Source organism: Delphinapterus leucas, chromosome 4 (assembly GCF_059928025.1).
Source record: "Delphinapterus leucas isolate spDelLeu-1000000601 "Yukka" chromosome 4, BTC_Dleu_Yukka2, whole genome shotgun sequence".
In the NCBI taxonomy this organism is placed as follows: Eukaryota; Metazoa; Chordata; class Mammalia; order Artiodactyla; family Monodontidae; genus Delphinapterus; species Delphinapterus leucas.
The window spans coordinates 2,538,141-2,559,185 of record NC_143132.1 but is presented as its reverse complement, the minus strand read 5'-3'; the positions used below and the strand labels follow the sequence as shown (position 1 = coordinate 2,559,185).

The 21,045-nt window shown below is 44.9% G+C and overlaps 1 protein-coding gene across 3 annotated transcripts in view; it reads right to left on the bottom strand.

The window, feature by feature from the left end:
- Window positions 1-21,045, bottom strand: part of HSF2BP (heat shock transcription factor 2 binding protein) — an 83,626-nt gene that overhangs the window by 42,163 nt on the left and 20,418 nt on the right. For all 3 annotated transcript variants that reach the window (XM_022596806.2, XM_022596808.3, XM_022596809.3), the window contains 3 exons: window positions 17,704-17,853; window positions 15,910-16,042; window positions 5,539-5,656 (listed from right to left, as the gene is read on the bottom strand). In XM_022596806.2, coding sequence (XP_022452514.2) covers window positions 5,539-5,656; window positions 15,910-16,042; window positions 17,704-17,853 — 401 coding nt within the window. The remainder of the gene's footprint in view (window positions 1-5,538; window positions 5,657-15,909; window positions 16,043-17,703; window positions 17,854-21,045) is intronic.

Here is a 21,045-nt window from a genome sequence, read left to right as displayed (position 1 = left end):
TAGTGAACATGCTTGTTTTAGACTCAGGCCCCCTCCCCAGTCAAGTCAGAGCTTAAAAATCTGTGGCCTGTATGTGCCATACGTAACCCTAATCAAGTACCTTAGATTAACTTCTATCTACTACTTAACAGAGAAGACACACAAAAAGACAGAACACGACACCCACCTCCCGTGTTAAGAAAGAAACCTCCTCACCATAGTCAAATCCCCTTCATGAACTCTATCTGAACTCGGACTTCGGGCAGGTGGGAACCACTATCTCATTTGCTACGGGAGAGAGGCGTGCATCTCCATATACCTTTACAGCAAATATACAGAGTCTGACGATCCTGTTCTCCACGCTTGTATCAGCAGCGCATACCGCAGTAATTTTCCCCACCACTGCGAGAGGTCTTACCGTGTTGATCTGTATAGCTCAAACGTATTTTCACTGATGCGTCCCAACATACTGATCACAATTTATTTCTCTATTCTCCAGCTGACAGAGGTTTAGGTCAGTTCCTAGTGTGTGCTATAACAAACACAGCTGCTATGACATTTCTGCACACGTGTCCTGGGGTTTATGGGTAGAACTTTCCCTGGAGTAAGTATGCAGAAGTGGGTTACCTGTCCCAGGCCTGTGTCAATAAGGACTGGTAAAATCATAATGAAGGATGGGCAATGAGACAAAGTTAATGAGAAAGTTAAGTGCAAAAGAAACCAGGGAGAACTTAAAAGGCTGGAAGTAATCCTAACTCCTGAAATCCAGATCTCCGATGAGAAACAAAAATTGTGTTTGTCCAGCTCTTACTGAGTGTCAAGGAGAACGGCAACACCAGTGTCACACGACAGCAGTGGGGAAACAAGCCAAAACCAGGAGTTTCTGAGGGTCCATCGTACCAGGCTCAAGGCCAGCACAACACCCGGTGGCCCTCAGAATCCCAAGGTCAGGGTACAACCCCAGACACGCACAGAAACTGCCGGTACCAGACGCTCTGTGCGCCAGGCTGATGCCCCGTGGTTGGAGGTGGAAGGAAAAGGACCGATGCTGGTGAGGATGGGGAATCTCCGGACACTTCACACCCCGAGTGCTGGCTAAGTAAGAAGAAATGCACAGAGAAGAGGTGGACAAGAGGCCCTGCCAGGCAGCACTGACTTCCCTAGCCTTGGCAGACGGAGCCTGGTCTAGGGCTGGCCTGGGGTTGCCCACAGTCCTATCAAGTGGCCATATGGAGCAGACACCTGAGAGGCTGATATGAATGTTAAAAATTATCAACAGAGAACACAGACCTGGTTGGTGTAGCAAGAAGGTCATCCCCTTAAAGATATGGAAGCCAAGGCTTAAAAGATACACCACCACAGCAAGCAGCAACCCAGCCCTCCTGCTGGCAGCAAAAAGCACCTTGAGAGGCCCTCAGGGCCAGCTGGTGTCTCACCACCAGATGTTGGAAGTTTCTAGATTTGGAGAGTTTAAAAAGGGTCTTCCAAAAAAAAAGGCAGGTAAACTGGAGCTATCGAGAAATTAAATGGCCTGAGAAGACGTAACCCTGAAAGAACTCACAGAGGCCAAGTCACAACAATGTCCCACTTGTCACCAAAGAGGTGGCCCTGGGGCCCCTCGGTAGAATCAAGTCTGTTATAAAGGGCCACTAACCCCAAGGGCCCATGGGGACTTCAAGGGAAGCAAAAGGAACAGGGCAACATAAGCCAGCCCTTCATTCTGGGAAAATGTGTCATGTCGTGGAAAATCCAAAGCCACCCAAATCCTAGCAGAGCTGGAAATACTCTGATATGGACCCTAGGGCGCCGCTGAAGGTGATCACAGCACAGCTGGGAGAAAGTCAGCTGAAAAGGAGCCAGTGGAAGGGAGAACTTGGAAATGCCTAAGCAAGAGACGACAGCTAATTGAGCAAAGTCCCAGAAGGCAACTAATAAAAAGCACAGCTAATCAAAGCCAGAGGTGGAAACCCCAAAAGGCCACATGAGAGAAGAAAGTGAGGGTGAGAGGGTATAAACAAGTGAGGCAGACAGGCGAGAAAGCTCAGGCCCACAGCCCTCAGCTCTCCCTGGGGAGCAGGAAGGAGAGCCACCTGCTGGGATAAGTGCCCCTGCCCCACAGAGGGCCGAAGAGCAGCGCAGGGGTCGGCGTCACAGAGAGAGTCTGAGCCTGACCCGGCCACGGTGGAGATGGAAGTGGCACCGATAAGGATGCAGAGGAGGGTTCCAGGGGGACTCAGGACCAGGTGAGGGTGAAACGGCATGACCGTGCATTTGAAACCTTCTCCTCAAGCATCACCACAGGTAGGAAGGGAGAAGGTGGATGGCTGGTCCAAGGTCCGAGCATCAGGAGATGATGATGAGGGTCCAGGTTAGCTGGACGGAGGGGAGGCCGTGGAGGAAAGAGAAGCAGTAAGCAGCAGGAGTCTCAGCGAGGTTCGGGGAGTGATGGGAGGAGGGAGCTGAGCAAGAGAGCATGTGTCTAAGGACCACGATGGGCTCTCCACCTCAGAGGCTGGAAACCCACGTGATGATAAACCCAGGGCCCTCTGTATGCTGTTGTAATAATGAATGTGTGTCATAATGTATCTGTCCAAATCCATTGAATGGACAACACCCAGAGTAAACTCTTAGGTAAACTATGGTCTTTGGGTGACTGACATGCCAAAGTAGGTTCACCCTCGGTAGAAAATGCACCATTCTGGTGAGTGATGGTGATAACAGGGAAGGCTACGCATGGGGGGCGGGGGGGACAGGGGTATATGGGAAATCTTTGCATTTTCCTCTCAGTTTTGTTGTGAAGCTACAACTGCTCTAAATAATTATTTGTAAAAATCCCCATCTCTGGGTCTGAGGCACCCAAGCTGCTGAAAATGGGCAGCCTTTGACCATGAAGGTGGCGAGGAAAGCAAAACCCCCAAGAAAAAGGCAAACTACAGTCAAGGTGTGGAGAGGCCAAACGGAACAGGAGGTTTGCTTGCAGTACAGGAAGAGTCCTAGTTCTGGAGGACTCAGGCTGGACGTTAGCAGCGATGGAGAAAGTGGGTATACAGTGTGCATATCAGAAGGCGGCCACAGAGAACGGAGCGGCAAGACCTGCCTCAGGCCGCTTTGCACAGGGATCCCAAGAGGGGTCTGAGGCTGACAGCCCGCTCATGGCTGTGCTTGGGGGTCAGATGGAAGACTGTCAAGTAAGCAAGTAAATGTCTCTGCAGGTGGATTGGGAAGAAGACCAGAATTTTAAGAACCACCAAACCAAGAGTTTACCACTCAGCCCCCAAACCCAGGGTGGCACGAACCACACAGGGAGAGCACCAGGAGAAGCCCTCTGCTCAGGCTCGAGGAGTAGCAGCGGGATCTCGCATCAGTGACCGTGCTGGCAGTGGGAGTCCTCGGGTAACTCAAACTCTGTGGAAAGGAAATGTGATCCTCTGAACTCCTGCTTCTTGCCCTGGACTGGGCCTAGCTGCAGAAACATGTGACCTCAGGGCATATAAAACCTCAGCATTGGGCTTCCCTGGTGGCGCAGTGGTTGAGAGTCCGCCTGCTGATGCAGGGGACGTGGGTTCGTGCCCCAGTCCGGGAAGATCCCACATGCCGCGGAGCGGCTGGGCCCGTGAGCCATGGCCGCTGAGCCTGCGCGTCCGGAGCCTGTGCTCGCAACGGGAGAGGCCACAACAGTGAGAGGCCTGCGTACCGCAAAAAAAAAAAAAAAAAAAAAAAGGCTCAGGAATGTGACCCCACAAGGTCATCTACAGACTCCTGGCCTCACCCCAAGTTATGCATGTGTGGATCCGATCATAAACAGCATATCTAAGACTCTGAAAACTAAAATATCAACTATCATCCAGGTCCCAAACAGGGACATACATGAGGGGCAGAGCATCAGGAGATGATGGTGAGGGATCAGCCTCACAGCAACAGCACTGCAAAAGCTTCTTAAAAATGGAACTGAAAGGAGTTCCCTGGTGGCCTAGTGGTTAGGATTCAGCACGTTCACTGCCGTGGCCAGGGTTCAATCCCTGGTCAGGGAACTGAGATCCCAAAAGCTGTGCAACATGGCCAAAAAAAAAAAAAAAATGGAACTGACATGGAAGCCACAAACAGAGAAGGCAGGTCAGAACTTGTGACCTGAACCCAACCAGGCTGACCACTGCTGAAACAAAACATCAACACCTCCCATAAGATTTAAGCAAGACCCAGGGTCTCAAAACATAATATTCAAATGTCCACAATACAATCCAAAAATTACTCAGCCTACAAAGAAACAGGAAAAATCCCAACTCACGTGGGACAAGACAACCAAGCGATTCCAAGGCCAAGATGACACAGATGTGAGAAGTATCTTAAAAGACTTAGAGAAGCTATTTAATGAAGTGCTCAAGAAGTAAAAGCAAACACTTGAAATAAATGGTGTGGTAGCAGAATCCTAAAATGGGTCAACGTTTCCTGCCCTAATCCCCGAGACCGACATATAACACCCTGGTCACATTAAGTTGCCTGGTCAAGGCAGTGAGGCTCTGCAGATACAATTAAGGTTACCAATCAGCTGACTCTGAGTTAATCAAAAGGGAGTTTATCCAGTTATGCCAAATATAAACCCGTGACCCCATCACAAACTGAGCTGGGCTTCCCTGGTGGCGCAGTGGTTGAGAGTCCGCCTGCCGATGCAGGGGACGCGGGTTCGTGCCCCGGTCCGGGAGGATCCCACATGCCGCAGAGCGGCTGGGCCCGTGAGCCATGGCCGCTGAGCCTGCGCGTCCGGAGCCTGGGCTCCGCAACGGGAGAGGCCACAACAGTGAGAGGCCCGCGTACCGCAAAAAAAAACCCAAAAAAAGACAGTGAGTTTTCTCTGGCGGGCAAAAGAGGAGGAAATCCAAGAGGTTCTGAAGTGTAAGAAAGGTTCAGCAAGCTGTTGTGACTTGAAGATGGGGTGAGGTTACGTGATAAGGAATTCAGTCAGCCCTGGAAGCTAAACGTGGCCCCGCCTGACAGCCAGCAAGGAAACAGGGACCAGAGTCCTATCAACACAGGGAATTGGATTCTTCCAGCAACCTGGATGTACGTGGAAGAGATTCTTGTGCAGAGCCTCTGGAAAGGAGCCCTGCCTGGACAACCCTTGATTTGGGCCACTTGAGACCCTGTAGGTAACCCAACCAAGCCCACTCAGACCTCTGACCTACAGACCTTGAAGTAGGTGTTGTTTCAGCCAATAAGTTTGTGGTAATTTGTTAAGCACCAGTGGAAAATAAGTCCGGATTCTGGCTCTTGGAAGTGGGGTGCTGTCAAAACCATACCTATTCTAAGTTCACCCTGAAGTTCACCCATGATAGCATTTGGGACTCAGTGATTGCCCTAAGGTGGGAACATTCCTTTGTTTATATTATTTTCCTAAAATAGTACTGAATAGAGAATATATCCCTTAATTCTCTGGGAAATTTGTTTCTTCTATATTTTAGAACTATAGCCAAATTAAGTGCATTTGCTTGAAAAGGGGACCCAGTCAGCAAATTCTAACTCCTATGTAAGTAAACATGAACTTTTAAATATCATCCACGGTACACTCTGAGTTTGGTGCACTGTCCCGGCTTCAAGTCTCCCAGAAGCTGCAGTATGGTGTCCAAGAGCACCCGACTTGAGTTAACCAGGAATTCACGACCACTTGCTACGGCAGCTACATCTGCAACATAAAGATGAAACAAAGCGTCAAAAGTCTGTCCAAGATAGAGGATGTGTTGCTGTCCTTCTCCTAGCAGACTTAATGAACACACAGAATGGTTATCCACAGAGCTGACAGCCCAGATAGGGTAACTGACAACCACAGCCGTTACTAAAACGGTGAGTGACGTCCGCTGTGATTAGCAAATGCCTCAGTAGTGGAACAGAGCACTGGGTCTAAATACGTCTGCAGCCTGACCACAGCACAGCAAGTGGACACCAGGCTCCAGAATACTGGATTAAACAGCTATGGGCCGTCAGGGTCCAAACAGAAGGTAGGGGCTGATTATTTATCTGGGACCAAGGACACTAAAATCCACTTTCAACCCTGGGAGTGAAATCCTAATGACTCTAAACCAGAATACCAAACTGAGATCACGAGGTCAAGAGAGAATACAAAAACTGATTCCAAAAAGAAATTTTTCTAAATTGTACATCCTGCTGTGGGTCAGCAAGTATCACGTTTCTTCATGCTTGAGGCCCCGCAGAACCAGCATGGGGACCAGACCAAGTCACTACACGGACTCCCATGGACACCACTGCAGATAACACTGTCTCCATCACATTCCCGAATACCCTTGAGGACACGTCAGTGATCCAGAATATTTATGTATGTGTCGGTAAGATTTTTCTTTAGCTAGGTCTAACAATAAAGCATGATTCAAAGTGACTAAAATTTCTAACCTAAATGAGCCGGCCAGGGTGGAGACAAGAAGGGCAGCAGCATCCTCGTTCTCCTGACTTCAGTGGAAATGCTTCCAGTAATTCACAGTTAAGTGAATCTCCAGCAGAGATCCTCTACAAGTTTAAGGAAGTGTTCTTCTATTTTTAGTTTGCTAATAACTATCGAGAATGGAAGATTAATTTTATCACTGATTTGTTCTGCTTTGATTAACGGTAACCTAATGGCAGAATATAAAATTTCATCTATGCTACCAGAACAACTTTATGAAATCAGATCCTGGACATTCCTATTTATTTTTGTTTATCTGAGCTGAGGAGGATCAAAAGAGATATATTAAAGTTTCCTAAACCTAACAGATTTTTTTTCCCATTTCTGCTTGTCCTTCCAGCACTTTTTGCCTCTTTCCTTGCATTGGTGCTATTTGGTATATAATTTCATGACAGCTATAACTTTACTGAAGACAGGACCCTTAACTGATACAAATGTAACCTTCTGTGTTCAATGAATTTGAACCTGATGACTCTATTTTCTACCACATGAAACACTCTAGTTTTACTAAAGAAATACTTGGGGGGAATGAAGCATTTGGCATCATAAACTCAAAGTCATTTTAAGGTAGTTTTTTGGGGAAGACATTCTTCATGTTATGACTACATACGGGAACTCCCCAGTGAAACATACATTCTAGCTACATACTTTAGTAGTTTCCAGAGACGACATCCCAGCAAACCACGGCTCTTGTCTGCAGACCTTGGGTTGTTCCTGCCCTAAGACTCCAGTGTGACCAGCAGAATGCAGCACAGCTGCTGCATGACTTTCAAGGCAAGATAGAAAGAGCCTGGCAGCTTCCACCTCCGCCTCTCGCCACATGCTCTAGGAGCCCTGGGTCGCTAGGAAAGAAATCTGACTCTCCTGAGGCTGCCGTGATGCAGACTACAGAAAAAGCACACAGCTGGAGAAGCCTGGGACTACACTAGGATAGGAAGATGTCCCACTAGCCCCCAGCTGTTCCATCCCTCAGCAATTTGAGTCACCCCAGCTGAGGCCCCAGACAGCAGAGTAGCAGCAAATCCTCCCTGCCAAGCCCTGAGAAAGTTGCAGGTTCCGGAGCAAAATAAATGACTACTGTTGTTTAAAGACAAAGTTTGGGGGCAGTTTGTTACCTAGCAACAGATAACAGGAACATCACTAATATATCACTGAAGAAAAAAAGTACACTGTATCAGAGCAGGCAACAACACCCAACAAAACACAACAAATATACTGGTAAATGAAGTCCCCTATCATGTATCCAGTATTATAATAGCAAATGCCAATGCTGCATTCCAAGCAAACTATGAAGTAAAATAAACGTGAATAAATTCCTGCTCAGATAGCTCCAGTATTTGTCAGTCTGTCTGGGATGCTTATGAGTCAACCATAGGACTACAAAGGATTGCTGGTTTAATTTTCTGTTAAAATGTACTTTTTTTTCCCTAGGTTCATTTTTCTTTAAAGTTTATAAATATTTCTAGAAGCTACCATAGTAATTATATAATTTAAGGAATGAAACTAGTGTGAATTATGTATGCTGATAAAAATACAAAGAGTTGAGGCAGATTATGTCTGATAGTTTTGCTTTAGGTTGTAACAATTCTGTCTTATTTTCGACAATAGAAATAATAATAAGGTACTGGCATAATGACAGTCATACAGATCAATGGTAGAACTGAGAGACCAGAAATAAACACTCAAATTTATGATCAACTGAGTTTCAAGAAGGGGATCAGGACAATTGAATGGAGAAAGGATAAAAAAGTAATCTTTTTAACAAATGGTGCTGGGACAACTGAATATTCACATACAAAGAAATAAAAACTGGACCCCTACCTCACACCATACATAAAAATTAACTCAAAATAGATCAAAGACCTAAATGTATGAGCTAAAATTATAAAACTCTTAGAAGAAAACACAGGAGTAAATCTTCATGTCCTTGAATTAGACAATGGTTTCTTAGATATGACAACAAAAACACAAGCAACTAAAGAAAAAACACACTGGATATCATCAAAAATTAAAACTTTTTTGCTTCAAAAGACACTATCAAGAAAGTGAAAAGACAACTACAGAATGAGAAAAGTTTTGCAAATCATATGCCTGATAAGGGACTGGTATCTAGAATATACAAAGAACTCTTATAACTCAATAATAAAAAGACAAATGACAATTTTTTTAACATCTTTATCGTAGTATAATTGCTTTACAATGGTGTGTTAGTTTCTGCTGTATAACCAAGTGAATCAGTTATACATATACATATGTCCCCACATCTCCTCCCTCTTGCGTCTCCCTCCCTCTCACCCTCCCTATCTCATCCCTCTAGGTGGTCACAGAGCACTGAGCTGATCTCCCTGTGCTATGCGGCTGCTTCCCACTAGCTGTCTATTTTATGTTTGGTAGTGTATATATGTCCGTGCCACTCTCTCACTTTGTCACGGCTTACTCTTCCCCCGCCCCATGTCCTCAAGTCCATGCTCTAGTAGATCTGTGTCTTTATTCCCGTCTTGCCCCTAGGTTCTTCATGACCATTTTTTTTTTTTTTAGATTCCATATATATGTGTTAGCATACGGTATCTGTCTTTCTCTTTCTGACTTACTTCACTCTGTATGACAGACTCTAGGTCCATCCACCTCACTACAAATAACTCAAATTCGTTTCTTTTTATGGCTGAGTAATATTCCACTGTATATATGTGCCACACCTTCTTTATCCATTCATCTGTTGATGGATACCTAGGTTGCTTCCATGTCCTGGCTATTGTAAATAGTGCCGCAGTGAACATTGTGGTACATGACTCTTTTTGAATTATGGTTTTCTCAGGGTATATGCCCAGTAGTGGGATTGCTGGGTCGTATGGTAGTTCTATTTTTAGTTTTTTAAGGAACCTCCATACTGTTCTCCCTAGTGGCTGTATCAGACAATTTTTTTTCTTTTCATTTGGTTGCACTGGGTCTTATTTGCAGCTCGTGGGCTCCTTAGTTGTGGCTCACCAGCTCCTTAGTTGCAGCACGCGGGCTCCTTAGTTGTGGCATGCGAACTCTTAGTTGCAGCATGCATGTGGGATCTAGTTCCCTGACCAGGAATTGAACCCAGGCCCCCTGCATTGGGAGCGGGGAGTCTTGCCCACTGCACCACCAGGGAAGTCCCTCAAATGACTTAATTTTGAAATGCGCAAAGGACTTGAATAGACATTTCTCCAAAGAAGATATACAAATGGCCAATGAATACATGAAAAGATGCTCAATATCATTAGCCATCAGGGATATGCAAATCAAAACCATGACAAAGTACTACTTCATACCCACTAGGGATGGCTATAACCAAAAAATAACTTTAAAGTGTTGGCAAGTATGTGGAGAAACCTCATGCACTGCTGGTGAGAATGTAAAATGGTGCAGCAACTGTCAAAAAATTGTCTGACAGTTCCTCAAATGCTAAAAGCCATATCATATGACCCAGCAATTCCACTCCTAGCTGTATATCCAAGAGAAATGAAAACATATATCTACACAAAAACTTTTACACAAATTTTCACAGCATCATTATTTATAATAACCAAAAAGCAGAAACAACCCAAATGTCCATCGATTGATGAATGGATAAATGTCGTATAGCCAAACAATGGAATATTATTCAGCCACAGAAAGGAATGAAGTACTGGTACATGCTATGACATGGACACCTTGAAAACACTATGCTAAATGAAAGAAGCCAGTCACAAAGGACCCCATGTTATATGGTCCCATTATATGAAATGTCCAGCACAGGCCGAATCTATAGAGACAAAAAGTAGATTGGCTGCCTAAAGCTAGAAGAATGGCAGGATTGGGGAATGATGGCTGAGGTTAGCAGAGCTTCTCCTTGGGTGATGAAAATGTTTAAAAATTGACTGTGGAGATGGATGCACATTATATGAATGTACTAAAGCCATCGAATTACATACTTTAAGTTGGCAAAGTGTATGGTATATTTTTATCTCAATAAAGCTGTTAAAAAGTAAATATAGTAATAATAACAGTGGGGATATGACTGTCATGTTCAGTGGATTGCTTAGTCTCTACTGCTCATCCTGGACCTGTTCTCCATAAACTGCTCTTCTGAAGCACTAACACTACATCACATTTTTTGAAAGAAACATAAGAAAGTTTCCTCTATGAATACTGTGACTGACTTACTGTTTGCTTTTTGTTTCTTTGCATTTGCTGTGGTACTTTCTTATCAAGTCAATGATTTGGCTGTCAGGGTGGGGGAGTGGGCCAAAGGCCGTGGGTAACCTCAGTCTGGAAACTGCCTCTGTACACTATGTATGGAAACCCCCTTAGAGCTGGAGGGAATGCCCAGTCCCGCTGGGAAGTGGCTCCCAGAAGCCAGTTTCTCTCCCACTTGCGTGACCTGGCTTCTGTGGTGAGAAGTCAGGCTAGAGAGAAACACCCTGTAACCTGAGGGCCAGCTGAGAGGGGTGAGTCTACTGTCTTTCCCTGTTTGCTGCTGTCAGTCTGCAGTGTCAACATGACTCCCGGGAAATGTTCCCATACCTCTTATAACCTCCTCGCGCTTTCACCTGCCAAACCTGCCTCACCAGGCTGGGTAAGTTTCCACCATGGAGTGAGCATGCTCTGACCGTTAGGACGCCCAGTCACAGAAAAAATCAAGGGCAAGGCCTATGATGACAGAGTGCCACTGCCAGCCAAACGCTATCGCCTGTTGACCCACCATGAAGGAAACAGCTCCAAGCAGAACCCCCAACTTTCCTACGGCTCATCTACAAGCATAATTCCTGTTCTTTCCATTTGCTCACATTCTTTCCCTTAACACGCAACTGCACTCTCAGGAAAGAAAGACTCCCGGCATCTTTTGCTTCTCCCAACCCGTAACTGTGACTCTGGGACCATTATCAGAAAGACACTCCTCCCTTCTCTGGGACACAGCCCCTGCAAAGTTTAGTGGACGGATATTTATTTTGTAAATGGAACAGATAAAGAAAAGGCACTACAGAAGGATAATTTTTAGAAGTCCCAGAAAACTCTCCTATACACAAATTAGCGCCGATCTGAATATTATTTGCCCATATACTATGTAAGATTCAAGAAATAACCAAAGAATTAACAATAGTCCCAGAATCCCGGTTCTATGGACAGAGTTAAACAACTGGGGCAAAAGCCAAAAGACTCCAGATGATTCTTCTCGCCTTTACCTCATCTTCTCTAGAGCTAAAGCCACGGAAGGCCATAGGCCACCAATGACCAGCTTAATAGAAAAAGGACTAGTAATTCCTTGTACCAGCCCCACAATCGCTTAATGCTACCTGCTTAAAAAAAACTCTAATGGTTGAGGATATGGATTTGTCCAAATTCTGTGAACAATTCCTCTTCTCCGTCCTGCCTGGAGCCACTTCTTTACAGGAAAAGATTAATGCTCAGGTCTCTTTAGTGTCACATTCTATAAAATTGGCCAATTTACTTGCCTTCACCTAGAAAAATCAACAATTCACCCTGAAAGTTATGTCCCCAGGGATTCACTGAAGTTCTATCCTGCTTCTCTCAAGTCTTAATCCCAGATCTTAAGGATACAGTGGAGCTCTTTGTGGGGTCCTTCTGATCCAACACATACATAACCTCCTCTTACATTCCATTAGTCTGGAAAACTCTAAGGCTGACTGTGTTTATCTCCTCACTGAGGTTGCTAAGAAGGGAGATGAGCTTCCAAAGAAACACTCCAATTCCGCAAAACAACAGCTCATTATCTAGGCCATACTCTGGCAACTGAAGGAAGGGCATTATCTAAGGAAAGATTACACAGTAACCCAAATTATCCAAGACAAACCACTGAAAGACGATGAAGAGAATTTCTGTGATTAACTGGATATTGTAGATGACAGATACCAAATTCCCCTGAATTGGCAAGACCAGTTATATGACTAGACTAAATCAAACATGTCAGAAGCACGCCCAGGGGACAGAGAAGCCAAAACAGCCTGCAGCAATCTCAAAATCTCTCTCAACAATTACCTCTAACATCCAGGAGCATCATAAACCTTTCTGTCTATGTACATGATGGGTTAAGGTGGTGCTCTAGGGCAGTGGTCTCCAAGTGGCAAGGGAGGATGATTTTGCCCCCAGGACACAACTGGCAACATCTGGAGACATTCTCAGTTGTCACACCTAGGGGTTGCTTCTGGCCTGTAACGGGTAGAGTCTAGGGATGTTTCTGAACTCCTACAATGCACAGAACACTCCCCAAAACAGAGACTTCTACTGCCGAGGCTGAGAAGCTCTGCTCTAGGGACATTAACTCAATGACACTGCACACACCAAAGACCCACTGCCGCTCAGAGCCTGTCACCTGATCCAGGAGGCAAGGCTCACGGCCCCCTTTTCTCAAAGCAGCCGCACAAGTCCAGGGCTGGGGCAGACCTTAGTCATCATCTGGGGTCTAAGACTCTTTTCTCAGAAGATGAAGCTGAGGGTCACAGAGTCAAGAACACAGGGCTGGCCGGTGGTAGAAGCAGAACTGGACACTGGGCCTCAATCCCGCCCACCCTCCGCACTGCTCCCCTGAGGTGGAGGAGCCAGGAGCAGTGCTGCTTGCTGACCCAGGGCGCTCTGCTGTCAACTCTGTGGGACTGTTACGTCCACAAAAGATAAGCTGGATCCAGTCCTGCCATAAATTATCAACAATCAAGAAGTAATTTGGGGGAGTTCCCTGGCGGTCCCATGGTTAGGACTCGGTGCTTTCACTGCAAGGGTCTGGGTTCCATCCTGGTCGGGGAACTAAGATCCTGCAAGCCACGCAGAGTGGCAAAAAAGAAAAAAAAAAAAAAAAAAGGTAATTTTGATTCTGTAATCATTACCTAACATTGTCTGAATGAAGAAACCCAGAATTAAGAGGCAACGAGTGCAATTATGACTTTCAAATAGTCAAAAAGTAGTTCGAAAAATAAGTTTTCCACTTGCAAGCTAAGCAAGTCAATCTTCACAGGGCTGTGATAATAATTTGCCATCTTCTTTTAAGTTCTATATTTGTCCACTTATAAAAGTTGTTGGAGGGACTTCCCTGGTGGCACAGTGGCTAAGAATCCGCCTGCCAACGCAGGGGACAGGGGTTCGAGCCCTGGTCTGGGAAGATTCCACATGCCGTGGAGCAACTAAGCCCGTGCGCCACAACTACTGAGCCTGCACTCTAGAGCCCGCGAGCCACAACTACTGAGCCTGTGTGCCACAACTACTGAAGCCCGTGTGCCTACAGCCCGAGCTCTGCAACAAGAGAAGCCACCACAATGAGAAGCCCGCGCACCACAACTAAGAGCGGACCCCACTCGCTGCAACTAGAGAAAGCCTGCACGCAGCAATGAAGACCCAACAACAAAGACCTAATGCAGCCATAAATAAATAAATAAATAAATTTTTTACAAAAGAGTTGTTGGAAACAATCGCCCCCCCATGTGAAACAGGACCTTGGTTTACAATGTGTTACCACTTCACCATAGCTCAGTAACATTCACAACAATGTGTAAGGTAGTCAGAGCAGGTATTACTATTCCACTTCGCAGATAAGGAAAATAAAGTCCAGAGAATTTACATCCTGGGAAGTGGACTAGCTGGGCCTGAAAATCCAGACACTTTATACTATTTTAATCTATTATTAAGAACAGTGACTATGGATGAGTAAGAAATTTCATAATTTCCATGTTTAAACAAATCCTTGACATCCAGTTTTTGCTTAGGGTACAGTAAACTGAAGAGAGCTACACCTCCATTCTTTAAAAGGGGCAGTTTAGATAATTCAAAAAATCACAACTTATCTCGAACACATCAGAGTTGAGGCTGAAGGTCAACCAACTGATATGAAAAATAAGAAAAGGCAGGTGCTGCAAGGAGAGCTGTGAGGCAAGCACTTGCTCACCTGGGGCAGGCGCTGGAGGCCAGATAAGCCAGCCAGAAACATCAGCTAAGAGGTGTAGCAAATTGCCAGGCGAGCGGCTGCCTGGGCTGCTGGCGGGCAGAGGGGCTGGCTACAAAAGGAAGGGGAGGGCAGATGGGGAGATGAGGCGGAGGTAGTGGAACTGTTCCAGGTCTTCACTGTGGTGGTGACGTGACTGCATGCATCTGTCAAAACTCACAGGACTGCGAAGAGGTGAGAAAAAAACTGTGATGGGTGAGTTTACCGTAGGTAAACTTAAAAGAAGAATCGTTGTTTTAGAAGGCAGAGGATCTATCTGACGGCTAACCAAGGCGTCTGCTGTACTGCCTACTCCCTGTGGGACAGAGTCTTGGTATCTGACACACATAAGGCCCCAACGCCTCTGCAGAGCAGCACGAACATAGTACGTAATCATCCCGTACGATTCACCAGCGCGTAAGGGGAATGTGGACATGCCCACAACCAGGCAGGGAAAAACAAAGCCAGGTTGAGCTTGCCTGCTGGGCAACAGGCTGGCAATTCAAGCAGCTCAAACTCACAACTCAGCAGAATGAAAAGTCACATACATCATAGACCTTTGAGGTCACCTGCAAATAGCAGAAAATCTAACCATCAAATCTGCAAATACCTTCTGCTAAAAAAGAGACCTTAAAGGAATATTGAAAGGTGGAGCAGTGCAAGCCTCCACCAGCTGAAGGCGCTATGATGAAAGTGCATTCTGCACTCCTCCAGCGGATAAAGTGCCGGGCTAAATCAGGACTGGCTGAACACCGTCCGGGTCTCAACGTCCGCCCCAGAAGAATAGCACCAATTTCTAAGGGATTATGAAGAAATCATCTACATGAGATCTACGTCGTGAGGATTTCAGTAGATGAAGAAATGTGACACTTCCCCTCTCATTAACCACAGAGAACAGCATAGCATACAGCAGAGGTGAAAAAGCAATGTAAGAAAGTAAGTCATAGCTCTATATTTAACTATTTCATTGACTTAGAACAAAAAGCCTTAATACTCCCTAGTATATACCACCTCCTACTATTTGAAGATATTAGTGTTAATTATATAGCCATCTGGCTTTATCCTTTACAGCAGTTTTGCCACAGAATTCTATCTAACTATAATCTTTGGGAAAATTTTACTAAAGAGACAATTTAGGGTTTTGGAATTCTGTAGTTACAACAGCAGAACAACAGCAAGAGTTTAACTTAAGCTCTGCTTGAGGCTTTTACTTTAGCTAGACATTAGTAAATGATGATGGTTCCAAACAACAAGTAGCAAAACTTACAGTTTTGACTCCTGTCCACGTAGAGAACTGACCAGAACGTGCAAACTCACCCTGTGCTCCTAAGACTACTCGTTGCTACTCACTGATACCTATCAGAATCACCTGGAGTGATGTTCCACAACATACACCTGGTCCCTACCCCCAATTTACCGAGTCAGATTCTCCAGGGCAGGAGCCTATTTGAAATGTTCCTGAGAGGTGTTTATGCACACACACCCCGACTGTGATCACTGCTCTGGAACTCACTTCTGAAAGTCACTACGTTTGAAGAGAATTACTCACTTGTTACGATTCCAGCCAAAGCAAAAACAAACTGATTTTCATCAGAATCCAGCTCCTTGACATCCCCATCCAGTGACTTCACAAAACTCTCCATTGTTTGACCAGTGATGTTGAAAAACTTCAAAGCTTTACCCTGAAAGTTCAGAAATGGAAATGTCACACCCTTTCACAAATACCAGTAGGAAAACACTTTCAAAGTGCAGGACACAGAGGAAAGACTCTGGTTTTAATTACAGAAGCAATATTTTTAAATCTATTCCCTCATTAAAACTTCCCAATGAAAAGATCAGAAAAAAAGAAGTTTGGGGCATGTAGAAAAATTACCCTGAAGACTGATATAGTAAAATACATGAGGGAAACAGTTCAAATTTATACAATGATAGAAGTACTGGGTTGAATTCACCCAAAAACATACTAGAAATATAGTAGAAAAATATGTTCTCTATTCTAGGCATGAAACCAGAGGTTTTCAAACCTTTGGCAGAATTGTTTTTCAAATAAAATCTTAACTGAAACCACAACATGTAAAAGACAGCAACAGGCTCATCTGACAGTTTCAGTCTTCATTACTCGGCAAAAAGAGTTTGCAAGTTCCCAGAACCTTGAAAGCACTTCCTTGGCGGGGGCAGGGTTCTAAGGAACAGTTTGAAAACCGATGCATTTACACATGTCACAAGGGAACTGCATGGGGTGATATAAATATCCTAAGACTGGATTGTGGGGTGATTACACACCTCCAAAAATCAGCTAGAGAACACTAAGCTGTACACTGACAAATAAATGAATCTTACGACACGTAAGTTATACCTTAAGAAAGCTCAGTAAACTTTAAAGTACGTTTAGTCCCTCCACTGTTTTTATTTCTGCAAATGATGAGCGACATACTACTGGCCTCCCGCCTACCATCCGCCCTTGACGGATGGTTTGCCATTCAGGACCACTCGATTCTCCCAGAGTCAGATAACAGCCCTCCCGGGCTCCTTCTGCCCTCTCCGCCATGGACACCACCCTGTCACAAGTCCTGCCTCACCCACACAGCTCTCCACTTCCCATCCCCTATTCTATTGGGGGGCGTCCTTCCACCTTCCACGTAGTCTTCCTGGCCAGTCTCCACACCCACAACCCCACCCTCCCTGCATCCTCACTCACTGGCAGGTTGAGCTGCCCAAGTTCCCCTCCTGTCCTGTCACTTCTTCAATCAAAAAGCCTCAAGGAATCCCGTCCTAGCACCCACTGGACAAATCATCCACCACACTGACCCTCCACCCTGTGTCAGATGACCCACACACTCTCCCTATGTCTCACTCCAGGTCTCTGACTGCTCTACTTCTCCCCTCCTGAGGGACCCTCTTCACTTCCTGCCACTGCTGCCTGTGCAAGTTAATCAAGGTTCATTTAAAATCTCTCTTCCTCTGTGAAGTTCCTTGACGTCTGTGTGCACTCACATGCTATTAACATATAACATTCAGGCAATTAAATATTATATTACCCCTGGAATAACATACGTAAAAGCACTTCAAACTTTGTTAAATGCATATGTCAAGTAATAATACTGAAGTGGGACTATCTCCACAAACACCATACAGATTCTGGGAGAGAAGGGATCTTATTTCGTTCATTTTACATACCCCCCGGAGACCAGTTACAGTGGGCCCTACACAGATGGTATTCCAGAACTATCTGATGAACAAAAGAAATGGATTTAGTCTGTAGGCGCCTTAATGGCTGCACTGTGTCCTCTAAGTCGCACAAGCACTACTCAACAATGTCCAGACGGCCCGCGGGCATGCTTACTCCTCCCAGGATGGCATTGACCACCTCCTCACTGCTGGAGACACCCCACAAAATGGTACAGGCTGCTGCGCCCATTCCTGTGCAGTACTCTGCCTGCTGCAGGAGTTGCTGCTTTGCTTCATTCAGCTGCTGTCGAAGAGCCAGTTTCTCCTGAAATCGAAACAAAATAAAATCAGAAAAATGCACAGCTTTCAACCTCAAAATCCCTCTATTGTGTTTCCTCTTTCAAAGGTATTTTTAAAGAAAAGAAATGCACACAGAATATAGTAAACAGTTGGTAAGTGTAAACTAGCCCTTAGAGAGGCATAATGCATAAGTTTTTTAAAAACTTCAGAGGCAAAAATAACAGCCACAGAAAAGAACATACTACCGCATTAGAGTTTATAAATACTGCCAAAGACTTGAATTCATCTTCTTTTAAGTAAGATGGATGACGAGGCATCTCAGGTCCCACGTGGCTATGCCCAGGACAGCACCAACTAGGACACCCGAAGAAAGTAACAAGCTAACACAGCAGTCCCTACATAGAGCAGTATTTCTAATAAAGGTGCCTGCCGCCGCCAAGTGGCTCACTCCACTATAAAAATGCCATGTGACACAGCCAAGACCAGGCAGGAAAGACAGGAGCAGAGGCAGGACAGGAGTGAGAAGGAAGGGCCTCCCTGGCGTGCCCTGAACCAGCAAGCTAAGCACCAGCGTAACAAGAAGACGGAGGCCAGGCAAGATTTCTCAGCCTCCCACCAGCACTGGGCTTCTGAAGCCAGGGCTCTTAACAAGTGAACTGTCCCCCTGATGTCACCTCTGACCACACAGCACTCCTAAAGGTTCACCTTCAGGTGGGTCTTGGGTGATGTGGGGCTTCCTGCCCATCCCAACTGTCAACACCAGTTTCACTATTCCTTGTTACCTGAAGTTCCCTTAAAAGATGAGAGCATTTCCTTACTTAATAATAGATAAACTCAAAAATACAAAAACCTGGTACTTCCCTGGTGGCACAGTGGTTAAGAATCTGCCTGCCAATGCAGGGGACCTGGGTTCAAGCCCTGGTCCGGGGAGATCCCACATGCCGCAGAGCAGCTAAGCCCGTGTACCACAACTACTGAGCCTGCGCTCTAGAGCCCACCAGCCACAACTACTAAGCCCTCGTGCCACAACTACTGAGCCCGCGTGCCTAGAGCCCGTGCTCCGCAACAAGAGAAGCCACCGTAACGAGAAGCCCGCACACCGCAACGAAGAGTAGCCCCTGCTCACCGCAACTAGAGAAAGCCTGCACGCAGCAACGAAGACCCAATGCAGCCAAAACTAATTAATTTTTTAAAAAAGAAAGAGCTATCCCTCTCCTGTAACCGTGCCTATGGCCTTAAAAAAAAAAAATACAAAAACCTAACTTCATTTATACCGAAGTATAATTAGCTCAACAGCCCACAAAGTTAAAGCATATGAGATGTTTTAGCTTTTTCTTCTACAGAGGTGAGTGCAGGGCAATTAGAGGGGGCTTTTCGCCTAGTGGAGAAAAGGGAGCAGCGGACCACAAATCGAACTTTGTTGACTTTGTAACTTGGCCTAGGGTGGCATTCATATCTACCTGGGGACAATGCATTTGGTAATCAGAGCTTCATACACCTTCATACATATAGTCACATTTACTTTAGGAGAAAAATGGTCACTGAGCCTATGACACATGCTAACACTGCTTTACGTGATTTATTAACTCTGGGTTTTTAATATCTGGCTTCATCACAACAGTTGCCTAGATTCCTAGATTTGCGCTTCAGCCACTCAAGCCAAGGTGACCTACGCAAAAACTGTATCACAGCATTTCCTTCAGAATTCTGGCTTTTCTCACAGTTGAAGCAGGCTGCATTCTGATTAGTCTGGTTACGGTGGCTCTTCTCTAAGATCAACAAGAACTGTTGAGAGTAACCGTCAGAACTGTCTTCTATGGTCACATTTGGTGGTTACAGGCAGATATGCCCTGACACAGGGCTGCACAAACAGTACAATAATATCAAGAGGAACTCAAAGAAAATAATTCCATTCACAATAACACCAAAAATGAGAATATACTTAGGAACAAATTTAAGAAAATTAGTTCAAGCCCTGTACAGTAAAAACTACGAAGCATTACTGAGAAAAAGTAAAGATCCGAATAAATGGAAGGAGTTACCATGCTCAAGGGTTGGAAGGTTCAATATTGGTAAGAGGGTAATTCTCCCCAAACTGATCTACAGATTCAACACAATCCCGATCAAAATTTCAGCAGGCTTATTTGCCCAAAGTGATCATCTGATTCTAAAATTCATATGGAAATGCAAAAAAAAAAGTTTGAAAAAGAAAAGCAATGTTAGAGGACTAACACCACCTGATTTAAAAACAAAACAAAACAAATCTACAGAAATCAAACCACTGTGGTAACGGCATAAGGATAAACATACAGATCAATGAAACACTGACACGTATGGCAACTGATTTTTTAAAAGCTGCCAAGGCAACTCAAGGGAAAAAGTAGTATTTTCAGCAAATGATGCTGAAACAACTGGATATTCATACGTGAAAAAAAAACCTCAAAATGAATCACAGACCTAAATGTAAAATTTCGAGAAGAAAACCTCTGTGACCTTGCGTTAGGCAAATGTTTATTAGATATCACAACAAAATCATACCATTAAGAAATTATAAATTGATGGGAATTCCCTGGCGGTCCAGTGCTTAGGACTCAGTGCGTTCACTGCCAGCATCCGGGGACTAAGATCCCGCAAGCAGCACAGTGCAGCCAAAAAAAATTACAAACTGAACTTCATCAAAAGTTAAAACTTTTACTCTTCAAAAGACACGAGTAAGAAGGTAGAAAGACAAGCCATGGACTAAAAGAAAATATTTCTATATCTAAAAAAAAGACTTGTATGAAGAATATATAAAGAACTCTTACAACTCAAAAATAAGACAAATTAAATTAAAAATAGGCAGGACTTCCCTGGTGGCGCAGTGGCTAAGAATCCGCCTGCCAACGCAGGGAAAACAGGTTTGAGCCCTGGACTGGGAAGATCTCACATGCCACGGAGCAACTAGGCCCGTGTACCACAACTACTGAAGCCCGCACGCCTAGAGCCTGTGCTTTGCAACAAGCCACCACAATGAGTAGCCCCCGCTCGCTGCAACTAGAGAAAGCTCGCACGCAGCAACGAAGACCCAACTCAGACAAAGAAAATTTTTTTTAAAAAGGCAAAAGATTTAAATAAACATTTAACCAAAGAAAATATATGAATGGATAATAAACACACGAAAAAATGTTCAAGAAAATTAGTCATGAGGAAAATGCAAATTAAAACCACAATGAGATAC